General features: G+C 56.3%; 2 protein-coding genes across 7 annotated transcripts in view; one reads left to right on the plus strand and one right to left on the minus strand.

Moving 5' to 3' along the window:
* Positions 1–2180, minus strand: part of PPP6R2 (protein phosphatase 6 regulatory subunit 2) — a 52589-nt gene extending 50409 nt beyond the window's left edge. For all 4 annotated transcript variants that reach the window (XR_009933181.1, XM_062492419.1, XM_062492418.1 and 1 more), the window contains exon 1: positions 2044–2180. The gene's annotated coding sequence lies outside the window, so the exon portion shown is untranslated. The remainder of the gene's footprint in view (positions 1–2043) is intronic.
* Positions 2181–7459: 5279 nt separating this feature from the next.
* Positions 7460–23075, plus strand: DENND6B (DENN domain containing 6B). Of its 3 annotated transcripts, XM_062491489.1 has the most exons (20): positions 7460–7633; positions 11731–11769; positions 11896–11938; positions 12692–12804; positions 13617–13697; positions 15272–15377; positions 15888–15967; positions 16133–16195; positions 16803–16858; positions 17732–17854; positions 18487–18582; positions 18663–18757; positions 19074–19139; positions 19255–19319; positions 19901–19990; positions 20227–20280; positions 20602–20711; positions 21383–21485; positions 22084–22158; positions 22428–23075. In XM_062491489.1, exons 1-20 carry the CDS (start codon positions 7496–7498, stop codon positions 22548–22550), a joined length of 1719 nt encoding a protein of 572 aa, XP_062347473.1. In that variant the 5' UTR covers positions 7460–7495; the 3' UTR covers positions 22551–23075. The 3 variants fall into 3 exon arrangements, 2 of the variants coding, with proteins under 2 accessions (XP_062347473.1, XP_062347474.1); XR_009933129.1 differs by lacking the exon at positions 21383–21485 and having other exon boundaries at positions 22428–22564; XM_062491490.1 differs by lacking the exon at positions 18487–18582.
* Positions 23076–23278: the final 203 nt, after the last annotated feature.

Genomic DNA, 23278 nt, shown 5'->3' on the forward strand with positions numbered 1-23278 from the left:
GCCCCCTGTTCCCCAGGGAAGCTCTGCCAACAGTGGCCTGGAACTTCCCAAAAATCCTGTAAGCCCACAGAGCGCTTTTCTCCTGGTAACAAACCCCCGAGCAGCAGCTCTCACACAGCACTGCCTCGTCGTTATTATTTTTGACAGTTTCCAATTTGTGAAGTCAGAAATCCACCCTGTCCCTCCCACAGCACATGCAGAGCTCCTGGAATACCAGGCTGAGCAGGAGATGCTCCACAGCTCCTGCATCCCACAACAAACCTTCCCCTAGTGTGAGGTTCTACAAAAACCTTTCCTGCACCACCTGCCCGACAGGTGCACACCTGCTGCTGCACCACTGATCTGTCCCCACTGCCAGCCAGGACACTGCCCCATACCCCTGCATTTCAGTGTTAATGCAAAGAAAGTACAAAAACTACCAGGAATATCAGTGTACACACAAAGAACAAGCCTTGGTTTCAGACCGGTTTGTTCCTACCCAGCCCTCATCACCTTCTGCTGAGCAAATGTTACCCAGGCCAGTCCAGGCCATGATGTGCTCCCACTGACAGCCCAAAATTTAACTCTGCTTCCCATGAGATCACCATTGGTTGCCATGGAAATCCCTATACTACCATCCACCAAGGTTTGGGTTTTTTTTACCACTGAAGTATTTTGGCAGCATGTTCGCTTTTAAGTGTCAGAGTAATAAGAGAAAACATGTTTCTTCTCTCATCAGGCTTTAAACAGAGCTTTATAACCCGAATCTGCTCCTAAGAACTTGGGAGAAAATCTCTGAGGCTGGGCAGCGCTGGAATCACCACCTTCTCCTCTCTGAGACGCAAAATAAAAGATGAAAACAACCTGCAAGTTTTTAAAATATGAATTTCCAAGTGGGGGATCAAGCGAGGAAAAAGCTCTCAGGCCCCTCCAAGTTCTCTCAGTTTCTCTTTTTCACTTCCTAGTTTGGCTTTTTTTTTTTTTTTTTTTTTTTAAGCTGGTGCAAAACAAGGCCCTCAAATTCAGCAGGGCCCTCCCAGCCTCAGCCAGGAGCCGCCTTCCTGTCAGATGAATCTTGTGGTGCTTCCAGCGGTGCCTCCACTCCCACCCTGATTTCTGGCCGTTAATAAAACCAACACAGTGACATTCATGGCCGAACTCTGCACCCTAAGGCGGGCAGGTCCCCAGGGGGGTGACACCCTTGGGAGGCTGGTCCCCCTCCCGTGACCCCCAGGAGGGACCTGAGCCCTGGAAGGGACCAGACCCTCGGGAGAAGGACCCTGACCTCTGATCCCCCTCCTGTGACCCCCAGGATCAGGACCAGAAGCCCGAAGGACGGGCCGGACTCTCGAGAAAGTGGACAGAGCCCCGGGAAGGGGATCTGACCCTTGGGAAAGGGAGCAGACCCCTGGGAGGAGGACCTGACCCTCCAGAAGGGAATCAGACAGCCGAGAGGGACTCCATCCATAGGAATGGAACCAGACCCCCAGGAAGGGGGACCTTCAGAAGGGTGATCCGACCCCCAGGAGGGGAACCTGACCCTCCGTAAAGGGACCAGATCCCCAGGGGGGTGACGTGACCTCCGGGCAGAGGACCCCCAGAAGGTGACCAGATCCTTGGGAGAACGCGCTGAGCCCTAAGAGGGAGTTCTGAGCCCCGGGAAGGATGACCTGACCCCTGACCTTGCCACCGCCACCACTCCCGACAGCTCCGGCCACCCCCGGCCGGACAGGTGCGATTCAGAAGCAACTGGAGCCCGCCGCCCCAGCCCCGCCAGCCCGCCCCGCACGCACCAAAACACGGCAAAAGGAAACTGTCACGCGCAGAGCAGTCGGATTTAACCCAGATCTGCACGGAGCCAGGCGGCGAGACCACGGCCCAGCTCCGGAGACCGGCTCCGGGGGGCGGGTTTTTAACCCCAAAAACGGTGCCGAACCCCCGGACCGCGGGGGGCGGCTCCGGGAGGCCAGAGAAGAGCCGGGGTAGCGGCGGGGCCCAGCCCGCGGAGCCGGGCCCAGCCCCGACCCCGGCCTCGCGAGGGCGGCGGTGACAACCGCGTCTCACCTGCGGGTACCGGGCTGCCCTCGGGCGCTGCCGGGCCAAGCTGCGGGCCGTGCCCGCGGGCTGGGCCGGCCGGGGCTGCGCGGGCAGCGGCGGCGGAGCGGCAGCGGCGGCGGCTCCAAAATGGCGGCGGCGCCGCGGCTCCCTCAGGGCGGGGGGAGGGGGGCGTGGCCTATGGTAGGAGGCGGGGTTTGGGCGGAGCGCAGGGGGCGTGGTGATCCGTGGTGGGCGTGGATAGGGCGGGGCCACGGGGACACCGGGATGTGGTGATGGGGACAGGGACGGGGGATAGGGACATGGAGATGGGGACACAGGGACAGGAATGGGGACATGGAGATGGGGACACAGGGACGGAGACAGGGGGATAGGGACGTGAATGGGGACACGGACATGGGGACACCGCAGGACGGGGATGGGGACGGTGGGACGGGGATGAGGATGGTGGAACGGGGATCACGACTCAGGACGGGAGCGGTGGGACGGGATGTGTGGACAGGGACGGGAATGGGGATGGTGGGGCGGGAATGGAGACGAGGACACGGGGCCGGGAGTGGGGATGGGTGGACAGGGATGGGAGACAGGAACGAGGGCACGGGGAGACAGGAATGGGAACGGGGACAAGAGGACGGAGATTTGGGGGCGGAGATGGAGACACGGGGGCGGGGACTGGGGACAGGAAGATGGTGGCACGGGGGTCTGTCGGGGACAGAGACACGGGGACACTGAGACAGGGGGTCAGAGATGGTGGGGCGAAGGCGAGGACAGGTGAAGCGACCCCAGCCCCGGGATTCCGGGGTGGGCGAGCTGCGGCCGCCGGGGGTGGTCACGGTCTCGGGGGGAGCAGGAGGAGCACGAGGACAGTGTGCCTCCCCCGCGGCTGGGGGGACACGGGGACAGCGTACCCACGGCCTTCAGGTGACCCCGGTGTCACTGCAAGGGGGGGACCCCAGAGATGGGGGTCAGGGGACTGGGGTGGGGACAGGGATGTGGGGATAAGCACGGAGAAGGAAGGGGGAAAAGGAGACAGAGGGACCAGGGAGCCAGGGCTAGGAGCTGGGATCTCTGAGTCATGCTGGCAGCCTGGGCTCCTGGATCCGCTGTGGCCGTGCCCGGTTTTGTCTTTGTCTCGTGGATAAACTGCTTTCCAAGTGCCAGCATCCTCCAGGAACCAGCAGGAAGTGATCCAATCCTTCATTCCAAAGTGAATTCCTGCCATGAGATTTACCACTAAGCTGCTCCACGCTGCTCTCGCCCAGGCCTTGACCCTGCAAAGATTCCTGCAAGTGGTTAAAGTTTACAGGGAAAACGCAGCCTTTGCCATGGGAGAAGAGGGACGGGTTTGTACTGCCCTGCTTGCAGGGGGAGGGAATCACGGGATGCTGGAATGGTCGGGGTTGGGAGGGAACTTAAGGCTCATCCAGTGCCTCCCCCCTGCCACAGGCTGGGCTTTGGCCATGGGAGTGCTGCCACAGAAATGCCACTAAAAGTGTCCCCCATGACTGAGTGGGTAAAATTCCTCATTTATGGACACTTTTCCAGCGTGAGGGCTGCAAGGGAAAGACTCCAAGAATTTATACGGCACCCAGTGTGGTAATTAGCACTTCGGTGGCCATTAATGCCAGGAAAAAATAGCACAACCTCAAGAGTTTCACTTCCCTGTTTCGTCTGTTGGAGGGAAATGGGCTTATAAAGCATTTCTGTGGCTTATTGTGGCTTCTGGGGACAGGATGAACCATCCGAGCAAATTCCCAAATCTTCCAGCTGCCTCCAGAGCCTATTCCCACCCCCTGGAGGGCCGGGGTTGTACAGCCTGACTCCTCCAGCTGATTTCTAGAGTTCCAACCTTGGAACAGCTTCCTTCTCCTCTGCTCTGGCCCTCTGGAATGTCCTAAAATACAGCTGAACTCTGGGCTTGGCAGCAGCATGCCTAAGAGCTGCCAGCTCCCCTCTCCCGACAGGGATAGGGACTGGGACCCCAGCCCATGGTTCCAAGCCCTGGTTATGGCACAGGGCAGCTGGATCCCACCGGGAACAGCTGCTGGAATCTCCTCCAGCACTGACACGAGGGTCTAAGCCCTGTCTGGATGGGGCTGGGAGCAGCCTGGGCTCACAGAAGGTGTCCTTGTCCCTGGCAGGGGTGGCACTGGGTGGCATTAGGGACCCCTTCAACCCAGACCATTCCAAGATTCCCCAGCTGTGTGTGTGCTCCCCAAGCACAAGGAGGCTGCAGAGCCCCCAGCTCTGGAGCAGGGAGTGGAGCTGAGCCTGGGCAGGATTCCCAGCGGGAGCAGGAGCGGGCACATGCTGGGTGGGAGGCTGCAGGCCCAGAATAGGCTGTAGATGATGAAGAATTCTGGGATCTATTCTTGGCTCAGGATTGAGGCGTGATCTGGTGCCTCCAGCAGGCATCAGAACACAATCTCCCAGCGCCAGTTTGACATTAATTTGAGCGGCCCTGCCGGGAGGAGGGGACGAGTTTTCCTCCCTTCTCCCACAGTCACAGCCTCTCCCGAGCACCCAGCACTGCTCTGGGAGCTTTTCCAAACCCCAGCGTTTCTCCCTGGCTGCCTTTTGGACCGAGTGACCAGGACTGGTTGAAATCCCACAGCTCTGAGTGCCCGAGGAGCAGCTCGAATTCCTTGGCCTGTGGCAGTCCGCACGTTCCCAGGGCCGCAGGGAATGTTCCTGGCTGCTCGGGGAATATTATCCCGCCTGCCAGTGCGGGAGCAGCGGCAGCCAGGGCAGCGGCTCCTGCGGGGCCGGCCTGCGCAGTTAATTATAGCCGGCAGGGTTGGGCAATGTTGTGTTTGCGGGGTTGCTGGGGAGATGAGCAGCAGCCCCAGCGCTGCCCCGGCAGCTCCGAGCTCGGCACCAACTCTGCGCTCCCAGATATGCACCGCCAACCTTCCCAAATATGGTCCAGCACCAGGCCGGAGCTTCCCAGCTCAGCCTGACTCTGGGATCAGCCGGCCCCTGGCATCGGACTCTCAGCAACCCCTCCTGAGTGTGTTAAACTCCGCCCTCCGGGAAAATCCCATTGGGCAAGCTTCCCCTGCCCCGCACCAGCATGCCCGGGCTCAGCAGAGCCCGACACCAGCAGGGCTCCGGCTGGGAGAGTACCTGGAGGAGCTGAGCAAAGCACTCCTGAGATCGCGGGAGTTTCAACAAAAATGGTTCCTTTTCAACCAAGGAAACCAAAAATACTCTGGGGTAGGTCCTTCAGTTCATGGAAACCTGTGGAGCCAGGCTAGGAGAGCTGGGAATGCCCAGCCTGGAGAGGGAAATGCTCAGAGCTCTGCCAGGGCCTAAAGGGGCTCCAGAAGAGCTGCAGAGGGACTGGGGACAAGGCATGGAGGGACAGGACACAGGGAATGGCTTCCCACTGCCAGAGGGCAGGGATCTTGGGAATTTGGAATTCCTGGCTGGGCAGAAATTGCCAGAGTAGCTGTGGCTGCCCCTGGATCCCTGGCAGTGCCCAAGGTCAGGCTGAACACTGGGGCTGGCTGAGTGGGAGGTGTCCCTGCCATGGCAGGGGTGGCACTGGAGGGGCTTTGGGGTCCCTTTCCACTCGAACCATTCCAGGATTTCTTGGTTCTGTGATGCCCACACTTGCCTGTCCTGCCTGGTGTATCTGGGAAATTCTGTGTGAAGGAATGGGGATACTGGGTGTGACCTTCTGCCTGGGACAGTTCCCTGCTCAGGTACAGGGCTGTGCTTCTGTTCTAATGGAAACCCTCCAGCCCTCACTTTTATACTACTCAGATGTTCTAAGCACCTTAATTGCCCTTTTTATTCACAATTAACTTTCTTCTGCTTGGCCAAGCAGTAATGTTCGTGTGGCTGCAGTGAAATCAGCCATGGGGGACCCTTGGGACTAGATTAAAACTGACTTTTATTGTGGGACAAAGAACTACTGAGGAAAAAATGCCCAATGTTTTTTATTAATATTTTTCTTATATTTTCCTCCTGTCCCTTGCCTTGCAAGGGAGCAAGAATCAGCTCCAAGTGTGGCAAGTGTAAATGCAGAGTTGCAGGCATTATTACAAGCCTCTAATAAATCATAATCAGCATTAATTAGCAGTTCAGGGCACAGGACAGTGCTCCCGGAGCAGGGGACTTTGACAGGGGTGGGACAAGGACATTGAAGGACTGAAACAGAACAAACAGCACGAGGGGGAACAAAGAAGTGCCACAAATAAATAACCAAACCCACGAGGGAGCTTGGCAGCCTGGTGATGTATGGAATTTCTGTGGAAAACAGCTCCTGGCAGGAACTGCCAGGGTGCCTGGGGGACACTTGGTGTACCTTGGACACCTCTGGGCACTCTGCAGTCATGGAGTGGTTTAGCTGGAAGGGACCTCAACGCCCACCCAGTCCTGTGGGCAGAGACACCTTCCACTGTCCCAGGCTGCTCTAAGCCCTGTCCAACCTGGCCTTGGGCACTGCCAGGGTGGAACTGTTCTTTCTCACATTTTCTCTTTACTCTTCCTCTGCTCCGGGCCTGACCCGGGCAATAAATAACCTCGCAAAGTGCCTCGGTTTTCCTCACCTCCTCAGGAAATCTGACACAAATCTGTGATTTATCCCCGGTATTTCCCATTTCCCAGATGTCCCTGAGCAGGAAGCAGCTCACGCATTGTCTTCACGTGCCCGGAATCCCACAAAAATCACAAAAAACAATCCCGGGTCACCCTTTGCCCTCCTCCTTCGGAACACCTCCGGGGCAGCTCCCGGCCCTGGCACCGCCCCGGGGCTCCCCGGTGAATCCCCGTTCCTGGGATAAACTCCTCCAAGAGGAATTGATGTAATTTTCTCACCTTTGGGAACGTAACTGAGGCGTCACGTACCTTTTACAATACAAGTCGCTTAACAAAAGAACTCTCAAGCGAAAGTAAACTTTCAAGTGGGTCAGGCTAGGTCACACAATTAATTGCGCGTTAGGAAGGTGGAGAATGCGAGTTACACCGGGGCGGGTTTGTAAATTCTCTTGTAGAAAAGATGACATTTTTTTTACCCCTTCGTGAGCTTGCTTTGTGGAAATCTCCTCCTCACGCCCGGCAGGGAATAAACGGCGTCCTTTTTTCTCAAATCGGACCCCCCCGGGACGGTCCCGGAGGCCGCGAACGGGGCCTCGGGGAGGATCACACCGGGCAGAGCTGGGGGTCGGGAAGGCCCCGGCCAGCACACACGGGGGTCGGAAGCGGAGCGGTGAAGCCGCCGTGGGTTCGCTAGATCCGAGCCCCTCGGAGCCCTCCCGACGCCGCCGCCATGACACCTCCATAGCCCCGCCCGCCCCGCTCTCCGAGCCCCCTCCCGTCTCTGTGGTGAGGGCGGCGTGCTCGGGACCTCCTGTCCGCCAGGGGGCGCGTTGGGGCGGGGCGGGGTCGCGGGGCGGGGCTCTCCCCGCCGGCAGGGGGCGCGGCGCGGGGCGGGCCGCGGGCGGGCGGCTCCGCCATGGACGCGCTGAGCCGGGCCGGGCCATCGCGCCGCCGCGCCGCCGTCGCCTCCCCCCTGCCCTGGGGCCGCTTCGCCGCCTGGATCGACTGCGTGTGTGTGGTGACCTTCGACCTGGAGCTGGGACAGGCCATGGAGGTGCGCGACAGCCGCCCGGGGATGCGCACAGCCCGTCAGGGACGGCGTGGGGGGGGAGTGACACGGGGGTCAGGGATCGGGGACGGACGCGAGGGGGATCGGGACTGGGGAGGTGAAAAGGGTGAATCAGGGTTGGGGGTGTGGATCGGGGATGGAGAGAGGGAATCGGGAATAGAGAGGTGAAAAGGGGAGTCAGGGACTGGGGGTGTGGAGGGATCAGGGATGGGGAGAGAGGGAGGCAGGAATGGTGGAGTAGAAAAGGGAATGAAGGATGGGGACGGGGTGGATTAGGAATGGATTGTGGGAAAATCGGGATTAGGAATGGACGGTGTGAAAAGTGGGATCAGGTTTGGGGGTGTGTGAAAGGGGGGATCTGGGTTGGAAAGGAGCATCAGGAGGGGATGGGGATCCGAGCAGGGATTTGGGGTGAGGGGGATCTCTGTGGGGTGGGTGGGACAGGGGAGCATCCAAGAAACCTTTATAGATCCTCTTTGTGGAATAAAACCTGCCCAGGGTGACACGTCCCGTGGAGCCAGGCTGGGAGAGCTGAGGGTGCTCACCTGGAGAGGAGAAGGATCCAGGGAGAGCTCAGAGCCCCTGCCAGGGCCTGAAGGGGCTCCAGGAGAGCTGCAGAGGGACTGGGGACAAGGCCTGGAGGGACAGGACACAGGGAATGGCTTCCACTGCCAGAGGGCAAGGATGGATGGGATTTTGGGCTGAAATTGCCAGAGCAGCTGTGGCTGCCCCTGGATCCCTGTCAGTGCCCAAGGCCAGGCTGGACATTGGGGCTGGGAGCATCTGGGACAGTGGGAGGTGTCCCTGCCATGGCAGGGGTGGCACTGGAGGGGGTCTGGGGTCCCTTCCCACTCAAACCATTCCAGGATTCCGAAGACAGAAATGCCCAGCAGCCAGGGCAGGGAGGTGTCCAGGCAGGATTCCCAGGGAAGGGAAGTTCCGTGGCTGGGTTGGAGCAGAGCTGAGCCCCTTGTGGGACCAGAGGGGGTGGAATTGGGATGGGAAGGACTGGACAGTTGTTCCCAGTTCTCTGGAATATCCCAGAATATCATCCTGAAGGATGATTTGGGGGGAGTTGGGTTCCTCAGGGGCTGCTCGGTGCTCTGAGGACAGGCAGCAGGGAAGGGTGGATTTCGCTCAGCCTTCTTATTTCTGATGTGATTGTGGGAGTCTCTCCTTCCTCTGCCTGATTTGGGGAGAGTGCTCTGGTTTGTAGAGGACTGAACCTTCCCAGTTTTAAAAAATGGAGCTTCCAAAGGAAATGGGAAGCAGGAGGGACCAACTCCACCTTGTTGCTGCTCCCTTGCCTTGAGTACTTGATTGTTTCTTCCCCCTGAGCCTGAAAATGAATTAAAAAATCTCCTCCAGACCTGAACTTCACCTGTTTGGTCATTTTTCCTGCAAAAGTAGGCCTCGAATACTCCAAGAAAGGGAGGAATGCTGAGATAATAATTAGCATGGCGAATTCAGTGCTTTGTAGCTGTGTTTTGATGTGTGAAGGTAGGTTCTCACCTGTCTGGCTTTGTGACAAGGGACCTTTGTGCATGAGGGATACAGGAATGTTGTTTGTTCATCCCTGGAAAGGAATTTTCCTTCTTTTTCTTCCTTCTCTCCCTTTGCTTTTGTCAGTAGGAAAATGTTCCTTAAGTGGCAAAAATGACTTAGGAGAACTGGGAACATCTCAGTGGGGATGACACATCCCCACTGTCCCCGTTCCTTTGGAAAAGCATTGTGGATTTCTGTTCCAGAGGGAAGAGAAGGAGCAGGGATGAGCCATGGGGAGGGAAGCCAGGAAGAGGAAGAGCTGTGGGGGCTTGGGGGGCTCTGGGGGTACCAATTTAGGGAGTCTGGGGTACAGACTCAGGGGTCTCTGTGGGTACAAACCCGGAGGGTCTCTGAAATTCTGCTCTGAGAGATTCAGAAATTCCAAAGAATTCTGAGAAAGATGCCAAAGGTTCTGGAATTCAGCGATTCCCACTCTGCTTCCACAGCCAGTGGAGAAGCTGTTGGAGAGCAGAACCCAAATCAAGGCAGGAATGAAATGGAATTCCTGTTTCTGGCCCCTCCATCTTCAAATAATCAAATAAACACTTCAGGATGTGATTGGAGCCCTTTTGGACTGCTCTAGAGACATCCAGGGACTTCTACACATCTTAAGCTCCTTTTAATTTGCCTTTTTTTTTTGGCTTTCAAAAACTTGTAGTGACTTGGATTCCTTATGGGTTGGATTTGAGGTTTTGAATTTTTGGATATTTGGTGATTTCCCTGCACCCCAAACATAGAGAAACATCAGAGTTAAAGTGAAGAGGAAGCAGGGATGAGGAATCCCAGAGGGACTAAGGTTGGAAAAGACCTCTGAGATCATCAATTCCAACCCTGGAGGTTAAAGTCTGGTTTTTCAACCATTCTCTTGCAGAAAGCCACCCCCCCCCCCCCCCCACCCCCAAAATACAGCATGAGAAGCAGAAGCCTTGTCTCAGTTCCTGCTCTGAGTTAGGCAGCAGATGTTGAGGAAAACACAACTCCTGGGATTCACAGGTTCCTGATAGATCAGGATCTCCAGGGCTTCCACTCCTGGCCTGGCTGTGATTCCTTGGGAATTAACGGGATGAATGTTTTGGTGGGGATTAATTAGTCCCAACCACAGGGAAGTGTTGGGGTCCTGATACAGAACAGGGGGACCAGGGAAGTGATGCCCTGGGACAATCCCAATCCCTTCCTACTGCAGCATCCCAGCATTCCCTCTCCATACTGCGTCCCTGGAGCTGCTCTGGGATCATTTTGCCTCAGGATTTTATAGCTTTTCTCTCTCAGCTGAGCTCTCAGTGAGGGCTCATCAGCATTGCTGTTTAATTGGGAATTTGGCCGGCTTGGCTGGAGCACCACCCTTGCCAAGGGATCCAAGGGAATTGTCAGAGCTGGGTGAACTTCCAGCCCTTGGCACGGGGCCACCTGGGCTATTTATAGCCTGGAGAGGAGAGTCAGGCCCTGGTTTGAGCTTCTGGCAGGAGCAGCAGCTGCCTCTGGAGCAGAACTGAGATCGGAGCTGTCTGGATCCTTTCTGCTCCGCTTCAATTCCTGCACATCCCAGGCAGCAGAGGCTCTGTGGGATCCTTCTCCTGAGGACCCTGCCCCTGTGCCCAGGTGAGACCCCACCTGCAGAGCTGCCCAAGCCCTGGGGACACAGCAACAGCACCTGGAGCTGCTGGAGAGACCAGGGGAGGCCCTGGAGCTGCTCCACGGCTGTAGCCCCTCAGTGCCCCAGGGATCCAGGCTGGGAGAGCTGGAGGGGGGGCTCACCTGGAGAGAAGGATCCAGGGATTGCTCAGAGCTCCTGCCAGGGCCTGAAGGGGCTCCAGGAGAGCTGCAGACGGTCTGGGGACAAGGCCTGGAGGGACAGGACACAAGGAATGGCTTCCCACTGCCAGAGGGCAGGGATGGATGGGATCTTGGGAATTAGGAATTAGGCTCTGAGGTCCCTTCTCACCCAGCCATCCCAGGATTCCCTGACTCTGTGCCTGCCGGGGGCTCCATGGATTATGAGAAGCACAGAGTCAGACTGGAGAAGTCCTGCAAGGCTGTCAAGTCCGACACTGATGGAATTCCTCCCTCCTGGACTATTGAACACTCCCCGTGCTGCTCTCTCACCCCTCACCACCCGCCACAACCACCTGCTCTTTTCCACCTCCATTTCCACCCTGTCCCTCCTGTGTATCCTGTCCTGCTCCTGTCAGAACAGATGTTTGCACATCTGGAATGCTCCCAGAGGATTTGGGGCTCTTTATTCACTCGGCCATCAGCTCTCAAGATTAAATCTCAGCCAGGAGCCTTTGGGTCTGCCCCCAAATCCAAATAAAACTGGGTTCAGTGCCAGGCCCAGAGTTTAAATCCTGCCAGGTGCTTTGCTGTGGGATCTGTTGGGATTGGGAGGAGCAGTTGTGTGTGGAGCTGTGGGCACAGGGGTGACAGGTTCAGAGTTTAAATCCTGCCAGGTTCTTTGCTGTGGGATCTGTTGGGATTGGGAGGAGCAGTTGTGTGTGGAGCTGTGGGCACAGGAGTGACAGGCTCTGCTCTCTCCACAGCTGGTGTACCCCCACGACTTCAGGCTCACTGAGAAGGAGGTAACCACCCTTCCTGCATTCCTGCTTTTCACTCATTCATTTCCTTTTCATTCACCATTCCTGCATTCCTGCTTTTCCCTCCTTTCCCTCTCAGCTGGGTCTCACTGGGTGTTGGTTCTTTTGCAGAAAACGAGCATCTGCTACCTGTCCTTCCCAGACTCCTACTCAGGTGGGTGACTCTGGGAGTGACAGAGTTGTCCCTGGTGGAAGGATGATCCTTGGGGTGCAGCAGGCCTGAGTGGGCTGTAGGGAGCACCCTGGGGCTGAGCCAGTGCCTCCCTGTGTTGGGTGGGAGCCTGTGCTCCAAGGAAATTCCCGTTGTAGCCAGGAGGGTGAATCCCTGGGGTGGCAGCTGTCACATTCCTGTGTTTGGGAGCAGGAGCTGGGGAGAGGACACTTGCAGCAGAAATGTCCCCAAATCTGTGTTTATACATTGCACAGGGACAACAAGAAATAAATCTGCTCATCCAGCCAGGCCCTGGAGCTTTAAGGGTTAGATTTCTGCACTTGCAGGGAATCCTGGAATGGTTTGGGTGGGAAGGGACTCCAAAGTCCCTCCAGTGCCACCCCTGCCATGGCAGGGACACCTCCCACTGTCCCAGATGCTCCCAGCCCTGATGTCCAGCCTGGCCTTGGGCACTGCCAGGGATCCAGGGGCAGCCGCAGTTGCTCTGGGCATGCTGTGCCAGGGCCTTCCCACCCTCACAGGGAAAAACTTTTCCCTAGAGTTCCCTTTTCCTTCCCACTTTGCTTCCTTTTCCCTCCTTTTTTCCTTTCCCTCTCCCCTCCCTGTCAGATTTCTCTGCTTTGCCTTCTCCCCTCTGTCCCTCCCCATTCTCCTGCTGCATTCCCTGTTGCTCCGTCCCATCCCATGGAGCCATTCTCAGCTCTCTGTCTGCGTGTCCTGTGCTGTCTGTCCCAGGTGGCCTCGGGGACACCCAGTTCACCTTTCGGCTGCGCCAGGCTGGGGGGTCCCGCAGTTCCCTGTTCCAGGATGATGGCAGGTACAACCGGGAGGCCCCGCTGACACTGCAGGTGGGTCCTGCCCGAGGGGTCCCTGGATTTGGGGTCCCTATGGGAAATCCTCCTTTCCTTCAGCCCTGGGAATAGTGAGACAAGAAGGATTCGGCACAGAGATTTCCTCCTGTGCTCACAGGGAACTGCTGGCAGAGGGAATGGGATCAAAGATGGGTCTGGATCAGGGGGAGAAGGAACTGAATTGAGTCAGGGGCACACCAGGCTACTATTCTGGGAGGTGGAGCAGAATTAGGGAGACCCCAGCTTCACTGGGAGAGGGAACTGAATCCAGGAGACCCCAGTTATTTTGGGAGAGGGAACTGAATCAGGGGGATCCTGGCAGTGCTGGGAGAGAGAACTAAAGCAGGGACACCTCCCACTGTCCCAGGTGCTCCCAGCCCCAATGTCCAGCCTGGCCTTGGGCACTGACAGGGATCCGGGGCAGCCACAGCTGCTCTGGCAATTGCAACCCAGCCAGGAATTCCAAATTTCCAAGATCCCATCCATCCCTGCCTTCTGGCAGTGGAAGCTATTCCCTGTGTCCTGTCCCTCCATGCCTTGTCCCCAGTCCCTCTGCAGCTCTCCTGGAGCCCCTTCAGGCCCTGGCAGGGGCTTCTGAGCTCTCCCTGGATCCTTCCCTTCTCCAGGAGAGCATTCCCAGCTCTCCCAGCCTGGCACCAGTCATGTCTCCCCCTGTGTCCCCATGGAAAGCTCTCTTGGAGGGCTGGGATGGATGCTGGGATGTGTCAGAGCAGGGGGGTGGCTCAGAAGGGGTTGGTGACACTGGATCTGAGCTGTCCCTCACTGTTCCTCTGTCCCTGTCCCTGCAGCGAGAGGCCGCTCACTATTTCGGGTACGTGTACTTCCGGCAGGTCAAGGACAGCTCCATGAGGAGGGGCTACTTCCAGAAGGTCAGTGCTGAGTCCAGAATCCCAAAATCCCTGGGGTTGGAAAAGCCCTCCTAGCCCATCCTGCCCAATCGCTGCCTGACCCCCAACTTGTCCCCAGCCCAGAGCACTGAGTGCCACCTCCAGGAATTCCCTGGATACCTCCAGGGATGGGCACTCCAAACCTCCCTGGGCAGCTCCAATCCCTGACCACCCTTTCCACGGAGAAATTCCTGCTGATGTCCACCCTGCCCCTCCCCTGGCCTAGCCTGAGGCCGTTCCTTCTGCTCATGTGTGGACTTCTCAGTCCCAGCAGTGTCCTGAGCTCTGTGCCCTCCACCTCCAGGAGTTCTTTTCAGACTCTTGCTGGTGCAGAAATCAGTTTTTCCATCCCCACTAAACCAGTGAGTTTTCCACTGGAACAGTGGGATTGCTCAAGGAAGGAATTGTCACGTTTGGATGAGTTTCGAATTTAAATGGACAAATTTGGGGTTGGACAGGAGGTGTTTAAATGACTCTTGCATTCCTAATTAATGCACTCATTAGTGGTTAGAGGAAGAGGAGAATCGGTTCAACAATGAAGCCCCCAGTGGGTCTGGGTTGGGACAAAGAACAGGGTCTGGGTTGTAAAAAACAGGGATTGATTTCACAAGGAAGCCCATTTAGAACAAAAAAGGCCTTGCTGGACACGATAGGTTATTCCAAGTTCCTTTGTCCTTCCCCAGCAGTCCTTGACTTTATCTGCCCAGTTTCCATTTCAGGAGTCGCTCCTCAGTGCTTTTCCACCTGAAATGGTTTTTGGGAACTTTGAACCCACCAGCAATTGATTTTCATTCCCTCTCCAGCTGCTCTTTTGCTTCCATCCCTTTGCTCTCCCAAATCCGGGCTCACGGGCAGGTGGGCAGCAAGAATTCCACCAAAGTGCTGCTTGGGAGCTGCTCCATGGATTTTGTTGTGGGCTTATTGTTACCACAGTTAATTTCTGTTTTGAATGAGGCAAAGAGATGGGATTTCTAGTTGCTTTAGAAAGTGTAGTTTATTTTTTTTTATCTTTCATAGAAAACCTGAGTTCTTGTTGTAGGTGTTCAGAGCATGGCTAGAAGTCCCAAGAGTTCTGATTACAAGGTCTTTTAAGGATTTATTAACCCATAAAACACTGCCGACAAAGATATTTATGTTATTAGACTAATACTAAGAAACTGTGTCTAATTATAGTGTGACCTTTCTCAGCCAATCCTGTTCTGACACACACACATACGTATTCTAAGACTTTTGTCACCTTTACAATTACTTATTATTTTTTCTATATCTTAAACTCTATAGCTAAAGTTTTCTCTACTGAACATGTTTCTGCTTTAAGCTTTAAATTTACATTCTTGTTTCTAGCACCTAAGCTTGGAAGCTTTTCCAAGGCCTCAGGTCAAATCCTGTGTTTTTTTCTAGGCTTTGATTTACAGGCCCAGTGTTCTGAGAATTCCTTGCATTTTGAATTCCAGCATTTTGGGTTAGGTTTTTTAAGTTCATCCGTCTCTGAGCAGTACAGAAATATGCAGTGCTGGGGTCAGGGGGGGTCTTGATCCCAAATGTGCCATTCCCAGTCTCTGGTGCTCGTGTCCCGCCTTCCCTACGTGAACCTGTTCCAGTACCTGCTGCAGCTGATTGCTCCGGAGTACTTCGACAAGCTGGAGCCCTGCCTGGAGGCAGGTGAGCTGGGGACAGAGATTCCAGCCTGGGATAGCAGGGCTGGATCAGGAGCTTCCTGAAAAACAGCTCCAAAGGGCTCCGTTCTGGAGCAAATTCCAGCAGGGAAGAGCTCAGTCCTGCGTGTCCAAGTGGATAGGTGTGAAGGAGGGAGGGGATGGGGATGTCAGTCTGGATGCAGGGCGTTCCCAAGGAGCGCGGGGGCCTCCCAGTGAATGCAGGGTATTCCCAAGGAGTGCAGGGTTTTCCCTGGGAATTTGGGGTATTCCCAAGGAGTACAGGGTGTTCCCAAGGAGTGCAGGGTATTTCCAAAGACAGGAATCTGCTGCTCTTCCATCAGGCCTTTCTTGCCTGGGTCATTTCATCCTGATTTATCAGCTCTGGTTTTGCCACAAGCGAGGGGTATGTGTGAGCTGGGAGCAGGGAATAATTCCCTTTCAGAATCCTGGGATTAGGTGGATTTGAGCTGGATTTTCCCTCGGGTGAAACTCTTCCCTTCCCTGTGTCCCTCAGTGTGCAATGAGATCGACCAGTGGCCACCTCCAGTGCCCGGCCAGACCTTGAACCTGCCTGTGATGGGAGTTGTCATCCAGGTACCTGGGCTGTGCCAGCAGAAATCATGTATTCCATGGTCCTGGCTGTGAAATCCCTGTTCACCCCACATTCCCCACAGCCTTTCCAGTTGGAATTGGTGGCTGGAGAAGTTTCTCCGCTGCCGATCCAGTCCCAATGTGCTCCCTGCTCTCTCTGCCCTGCAGGTGAGGATTCCATCCCGGGTGGACAAGCCAGGCTCCAGCCCAGTGAAGCAGTGCAACCAGGAGGTGAGAGGGGCTGGCTCCGAGGGAGGAATCCTGCTGAATCCTGCTGGTTACCCTTTGGCCTGGGATCAGGGTGGTCTCAGCAGTTCCACTCCAGGCTCTGCTGCCTGCAGCCACACAGGGCTCTGCACCCAGTCCTGGTGCTTTACTCCCTGCTCCCTTTGCTTTTCATGGGAATTCAGGCCCTGCTGGGCCTCCTGCCTTCACCCTTGAGTTGTTTTGAGTTTGCCTCAGTGTTTCGGTTCAGCTCTGGTTTGGATTCCTTCCCCTTTGCCCTTTCTCTGCTGTGATTAACACTGGTTTGGTGCTACATCTCTAACCCTGCTAACACTCTCCCTCCAGAGGAAACCCTGGAAAATAAAGGTTCAGACAGGGGCAGCCTTTCCCATCTGGAAAAGAAGGGAATCCTCCTCAGTTTGTAGGCACAGAAGTTAATTAGGGGTGGAGCGCTGCCCCCATCCCTGCTCCTCCACACTCCTCAGACTGTGAGCCTCGTTCCCCGTGTCCCCTGTGCTGGTTGGTCAGTTCAGGTGCAATTCAGCCAGGCTGCTCCCATTTCCTCACAGTTCACTAACAGCTACTAACAGCCTTTTCTCCCTTCCTCATCCAGAACCTGTTACCAGCCCCCCTGGTTCTCCCCAGTGTTTATGAGCTGGATCTGTTCAGGTGAGAGGCTCCTGCCATCCCTCTCCCCTCCACCTGCCACCCTCTCCCTGCTGGGAGCAGGGATGGTGCAGAATCTAACACTGCTGCATTCCAGGGACTCCTTTGACATTCTGGGCAGGCTTTGAGCTGAGGCTTGTGCCCTACACAACCCCGGGGCAGGGGAGGGGCTCCTGCCCAAAGCTGCCATGGGAGTGTCCCAGGCAGATCCAGCACTGGAAGTGCCATTCCCATTAATCTGGGGTGTCCTGCTCTCTCAGACACACTGAAAGCAGCAGTTGTCCATGGGAACCTCCTCAGGTTTAACAAGGTGATTCACCCAGGTCAGGGCAGCCCCAGGGATCGATCCAGGCTGGCATGAGCAGCTGGAGCAGCCCTGGCAGAAGAATTTGGGGGTGCTGGGGGTGAGAGTTGGACCTGACCCAGCCCAGACACCTCCCAGTGCTGGGCCGAGCCCAGTGGGCAGCAGGGGAGGGGGGATCCTGCCCCTGTACCCAGGTGAGACCCCACCTGCAGAGCTGTCCCAGCCCTGGGGACACAACAGCAGCAGAACCTGGAGCTGCTGGAGAGTCCAGAGGAGGCCCCAAAGTGGCAGGGGTGGCACTGGATGGGTTTTGAGGTCCCTTCCCACCCAAACCACTCCATGATTCTCTGATCACAGATTGCTTGACTTTGCTTAGAGCATTTCCTTTGAACCTGTATGAAACAACTGGGTGGTGAAGACACCTAAATTCCCCTGTGCAATGCTGGAAGTCCACCCTAGATCTCAAATTCCTGGATGGGAGCACACCTGGGAGGGCTTTCAGGCCACAGCTGTGTCTGGTCCATCCTGAACTGACCCTGGGCCCTTGGCCTGTTGTCATTCCCATTGTCCAGGTGCTTCCAGCCAGTGCTGATCCACATCCAGATGCTATGGGAGCTGATGCTGCTGGGGGAGCCCATGGTGGTGATGGCACCATCCCCAAGCATGTCCTCAGAGATGGTGCTTGCCCTCACCAGGTAAAACCCACAGGGTAAGGGACTGGGGGCTGTGACAGCAAATCTGTCAGCTTTTCCCTCCCACGTGCACTCTGTGCTGCTCACCTGGGCTGGGTTTGGTTTGCTCCTGGAAACTTTGCCAGACAAACTGCAAATCCTCCACACTCATTTCCCAGCAAGGACACAGGAGTACAGAGGAGACTCATCTGCTGGTTCCAGCCCTGAAGAATGTTCTCCCCCAGCTCAGAGCACTGCCTTAGCACAAAACCCCAAATTCCTGCTGCTTCCCCGGGGGGCGGGCAGCCAGACCAAGTGCCAGGTGCTGCCCTGGGGACACCCCTAGTCCCTGGAACGCTCCAGGCTGGGGCAGAGGAGCTGCAGAGCTGGGAAAGGCCCTGTGGGTGCTGCGCCAGCAGCTGGACCCAAGCCCAAGGGGGTAGGAGGCCGATGGCCCCTGGGTTGTGGCAGCCTCAGGGTGGGCACAGCTCCAGGGCAGAGATTGTCCCCTGTGCTGGCCCTGGGTGACCATGCCATGCCCAGAATGCCCATGCCAGGGTGCCCATGCCATACCCAGGGCGCCTCTGCCGTACCCAGAGTCCCCTGCCGTGCCCAGTGCCCGTGCCATCCCCGGGTGACCATGCCTGTCCCTGCAGCTGCCTGGCCCCTCTGCGGTACTGCTGTGATTTCCGGCCGTACTTCACCATCCACGACAGCGAGTTCAAGGAGTACACCACACGTACCCAGGCCCCGTGAGTGCCCCCCTGTGCCCTGGCACCACCCCCAGGGACACCCAGGGCCACCAGCGCTCAGGCTGTCCCTGTCCTTGCAGGCCCAACATCGTCGTGGGTGTCACCAACCCCTTCTTCATCAAAACCCTGCAGCACTGGCCACACATCCTGCGGGTGGGCGAGCTCCGTATGGCAGGTGAGCTCAGGGTGCCAGGTGAGCTCAGGAGCTGCCCTGGAGCTTCCAGAAGAGGAAAAGCCCTTCCTGGGCAGGAAATTGAGAGAGGTGGAAAGAGAGAAATCTCCTGTCCTTTATTGAGCACTGTGTTAATTGGGAAGCCAAGGAAACCCTGGGCATGAGGAGCTGTTTTTTTGTACATCCTCATCCCAGAATTTCAGCAGGGAAGGGAGCTGGGATGTCTCTGAGGGTGGACAAGGGCAGGGCTGGGTGTCCCCAGGGGCAGAGTCCCAGCAGGAAGGGACGGAGCCTGAATTGTCCCCGCTGTGTGTCACAGGGGACCTGCCCAAGCAGGTGAAGGTGAAGAAACTGGCCAAGCTGAAAACCCTGGACACCAAACCAGGTAGGTCCAGTGCTCAGGTATCCTCCAGAACTGACCCTTCCATCAGGGCATTTCTCAGCAGGGAGCTGTGTCCCCTTTCTAACTCCTGGTTTTTCCTGATGCTGTGTTTTTGTAGGAATCTACACTTCCTATAAAACATTCCTTCACAAAGACAAAACCCTGATTAAAAGGCTACTAAAGGTATGCACCTCCCACTCTGTTCCAGGTGGGAAAACTGCCAGGAGCTTGGCTTGAGCACACAGAACTCTCCAAAGGAGCAGAATTTATACTTTGGGATCTTTTAATCCATAATGGGACACGTTCATCGTGCCAGGTTCAGGATTTTCCAATTCATATTAAGGATTAAATCCTGGTGCTAACAATAAACTGGGTGGGAAGAATTGATATCAAAAGAAGAGCCTGAAAAAAAACCCCACCTGATTTTGTGTAGTGGAACTTGAAATTTTAATGTATTTGAGTAGAGGGGGGAGTCTGTGCTTTGGGATCTGGGTTTGGGGATTTGGATTTGGGGATCTGGATTTTGAAGCTTCATTTTTGGGGGATCTGGATTTGGGGGAATCTGGATTTAGTAGTTTGGATTTGGGGGTGTGGATTTGGGGGGATGTGGATTTTGGTTTTTGGATTTGGGGGATCTGGATTTTGGGCAGCACTTCAGGCTCCCTTGGCTGCAGATGCGCTGCAGATTGTGTGTGACACCGAGGGACACCTGGGTGACCCAAGCTTTGCCATGGGTGACACCAGGTGATCGTGTGTGCCCGCAGGGCATCCAGCGGAAGCGCCCCTCGGAGGTGCAGAGTGCTCTGCTGAGGAGGCACCTCCTGGAGCTCACCCAGAGCTTCATCATCCCTCTGGTGAGTGCCAGGGACATTTCCAGGGGCAGGGAATCCCAGAATGGTTGGGTTAGAAGGACCTTTAAACCCATGGAGTGCCACCTCTGCCATGGCAGGGACACCTCCCACTGTCCCAGGTGCTCCCAGCCCCAGTGTCGAGCCTGGCCTTGGGCACTGCCAGGGATGTTGCTCTGGGCACCACAAGAGACTCCTCAACTCTAAGTTATGGTTTTTATTTTTATCTTTTCTTGTTTTAGGAGCATTACATGGCCAGCCTGATGCCTCTGCAGAGGGCCATCACTCCGTGGAAGGTAAAATGTACTTCCAGTCCTCCTTCCCTTTGGGATTGGGAGTGGTTACAGGTGCTGGGCACACTCCTGGGAACCTCCCGTCTTGAAGGAATGGGGTTTTACTTTTTTAAAAACTCATTAAAAAGTTGAAAGAAGTCTTGGGACAGATATTCCTGGTTTTGCCAGGAGCTGAATTACTGGGAATTTCATGTAATAAAAACAACCTTGGAGTGTTTTTATCCTCATGCCTTGAGCACCTTTTCCACTGAAAGTGCAGCCCTGGTTTCATTTTGGGTTCTCTGATGTGGATTTCTGTCAGCTAACATGGATCTCCCCGTGCAGAATCCCCCCCAGATCCGCCCATTCTGCCAGGAGGATTTCATGAAGAGCCTGGAGCATGCTGGACCCCAGCTCACCTGTGTGCTCAAGGGGGACTGGCTGGGGCTGTACAGGTGAGACCTGCAGGGAATGCTGATCCCACCCCCAGCTGGGACTGCAGTAAACCCTGAATCAGCACTGGGAGCCAGTGAGAGCTGTGGGACATGCAGGACTCAGCCACGGATTAACTCAGGAATAGTAAATCCAGGGTGAATCCAGCACTGGGGTTCGTGTGTTTAAAACAAGTAGAGATCCTGCAGGGTTCTCCTGGATAATTGGTTCTGAATGGATGGAGAGTACACTTAGTGCAATAGGAGTGGGAAAAATCCAGAAGCTGGATAGACAAGGAAGGAAAATGGGAAATGCACAGAGATGGAGAACTAAAAAATCCCAGAAAGTGATCAGAAAGAGTAATTATAGAATTATGGAATGGGTAGGTGGACAGGGACCTCAAAACTGCTCCAGACCCACCCCTGCCATGGCAGGGACACCTCACACTGTCCCAGGTGCTCCCAGCCCCAATGTCCAGCCTGGCCTTGGGCAGTGACAGGGATCCAGGGGCAGCCACAGCTGCTCTGGGAATGTGTGCCCATGTCCTGGTGTGTCCCCGAGCCAGCCCTGGGTCCCCCTGACCCCTTCCCAGGGGAGCTGTGGGGCACAGGGTGGGGTTGGATGTGATCATCCCTGTGGGTCCCTCCCAGCTGTGGGACCCTACAGTTCCACTCTTCCTGACCCCTCTCCACAGGCGATTCTTCAAATCCCCCAATTTCGATGGCTGGTTCCGGCAGCGGCACCGTGAGATGAGCCAGAAGCTCGAGGCCCTGCACCTGGAGGCCATCTGTGAGGCGGTGGGTGACAGGGACAGGGCTGGGACAGAAACAGGGATAGGGACATGTCCAGGGCTGGGACAGGGACAGTGCCACCGATCTCTTGACACCCATATGCCGTCCCTCTGGCCCTTCCCAAGTCAGGCTGGAAGCACCAAAGGCTTTCAGTTTATTTTATCCCAAGTACCAGAAGAAATCAGAGGATAGAGGGATGCAGGGAGAGGTCAGAGCTCCTGCCAGGGCCTGAAGGGGCTCCAGGAGAGCTGCAGAGGGACTGGGGACAAGGCATGGAGGGACAGGACACAAGGAATGGCTTCCCACTACCAGAGGGCAGGGATGGATGGGATCTTGGGAATTGGGAATTCCTGGCTGGGCTGGAATTGCCAGAGCAGCTGTGGCTGCCCCTGGATCCCTGTCAGTGCCCAAGGCCAGGCTGGACATTGGGGCTGGGAGCACCTGGGATAGTGGGAGGTGTCCCTGCCATGGCAGTTGTGGCACTGGAGGGGCTGTGTCACTGTTTCAGAAATGAGGATGAGGAACCCCCTCATCACCTTTCCTTCAGGCTTTCCTTAGGGAATCCCTTGGGAAGTGTCCCTGAGGGGAGCCACTCTCTCCTTAGGACATTGGGGCCTGGATGAAGGACAAATCCGAGGTGGAGATTGTGGACCTCGTGCTGAAGCTTCGGGAGAAGCTGGTGAGTCCCTGCCTCTGCCTGCACTCCATCCTCTCTCTGGGTGGAGAGACATCCGGGGCATGGGTCACACCTGTGCCTTGGAAAACCTCCCAGCTCTCCCTGCCTGAAGGGCTGCAAAACTCAGGCAAATACTGTGTTTATGTGAAATCCCTGGAGCTGGGAGGATTCAGAGACGTTCTTCCCGAGGCTCAGGCACCATTTTCTGCCTGTTTTTGTCCTGAACTGCAGGGGAAGGCCTTTGGAATGTGTGAATTCCCATTTCTCCACAGGTGAGGGCTCGCTGCCAGCACCTGCCCGTGAAAGAGGAGACCCTGCAGAGGGTGAGTCTCTACATCGACACCATCATTAGCTCCCTGCCCGAGGACCTGCAGACTGTGCTGCACCACCCCTGAGCACCCACCCGGGGACTCCTGGAGCAGGAGAACTTGGCCAGCCTGTCCCAGCCCTCTCCCTCCCCGCTGGGGCAGCCCTTCGGATGCCCTGATCCAGCCGGAATCGCACCAGGGGCATGGGGAGCAGAGCCGGGCACTGCTCTGAGCTGGGCTGGAACTGTCCCCTGGGTGGCACCAGCAGGGCAGGAGGGACCCCAGTGTCCCTCCCTGGACACTTCATCGTTGTTCGTGCTTGGATCCTCGGCATTCCTGCAGCCCCAGCCCGGCAGAGGGAGCAGGAGCAGCCCTGCAGGGCTCAGGACAGCTCCTGAGGATGCTGAGGAGGTGACAGTGCCATTTCTATCCCTGGATAGCCCCTGGGAGCAGGAGGAGGAATTGCTGGACATGGATTCTGCTCTGTTTGTTTAGGGCAAAACCAGAGGAGGGGCTGGAGCATCTGCAGGGATCTGAGCTCCCTGGAGTGCATGGCAATGGCTGCTGGCCCCAAATCCCATTTATTCTGCTTGAAAACCCAGCCTGAGCTCCAGGGACACAGCAGGGCTGGGGCTCTGCCCACGCACTGGGCGAGCTTCTGCCAGCCTCTTCCCAATAAAACCTGGAGAAGCTTGTTCCCGCAGGCTCTGCCAAGGTGGAATGCTCAGGAATGGGCCCTGCTGCTCTGTCCCTGCCTCCAGAGGCAGGTCCTATGCCCAGGATCCCTTCCTGCTTTGGGAATGGCTTTGCTGGGA

This window comes from Cinclus cinclus, chromosome 4, assembly GCF_963662255.1.
Source record: "Cinclus cinclus chromosome 4, bCinCin1.1, whole genome shotgun sequence".
Lineage (NCBI taxonomy): Eukaryota > Metazoa > Chordata > Aves > Passeriformes > Cinclidae > Cinclus > Cinclus cinclus.

Excerpts from the sequence above, each read along its gene's own strand:
- DENND6B (XM_062491489.1), top strand. The coding sequence starts at position 7,496 with ATGGACGCGCTGAGCCGGGCCGGGCCATCGCGCCGCCGCGCCGCCGTC. Across the intron at positions 11,939-12,691 it reads CTTCCCAGACTCCTACTCAG|GTGGCCTCGGGGACACCCAG; the intron begins GTGGGTGACTCT and ends TGTCTGTCCCAG. Across the intron at positions 18,583-18,662 it reads ACCACACGTACCCAGGCCCC|GCCCAACATCGTCGTGGGTG; the intron begins GTGAGTGCCCCC and ends CTGTCCTTGCAG.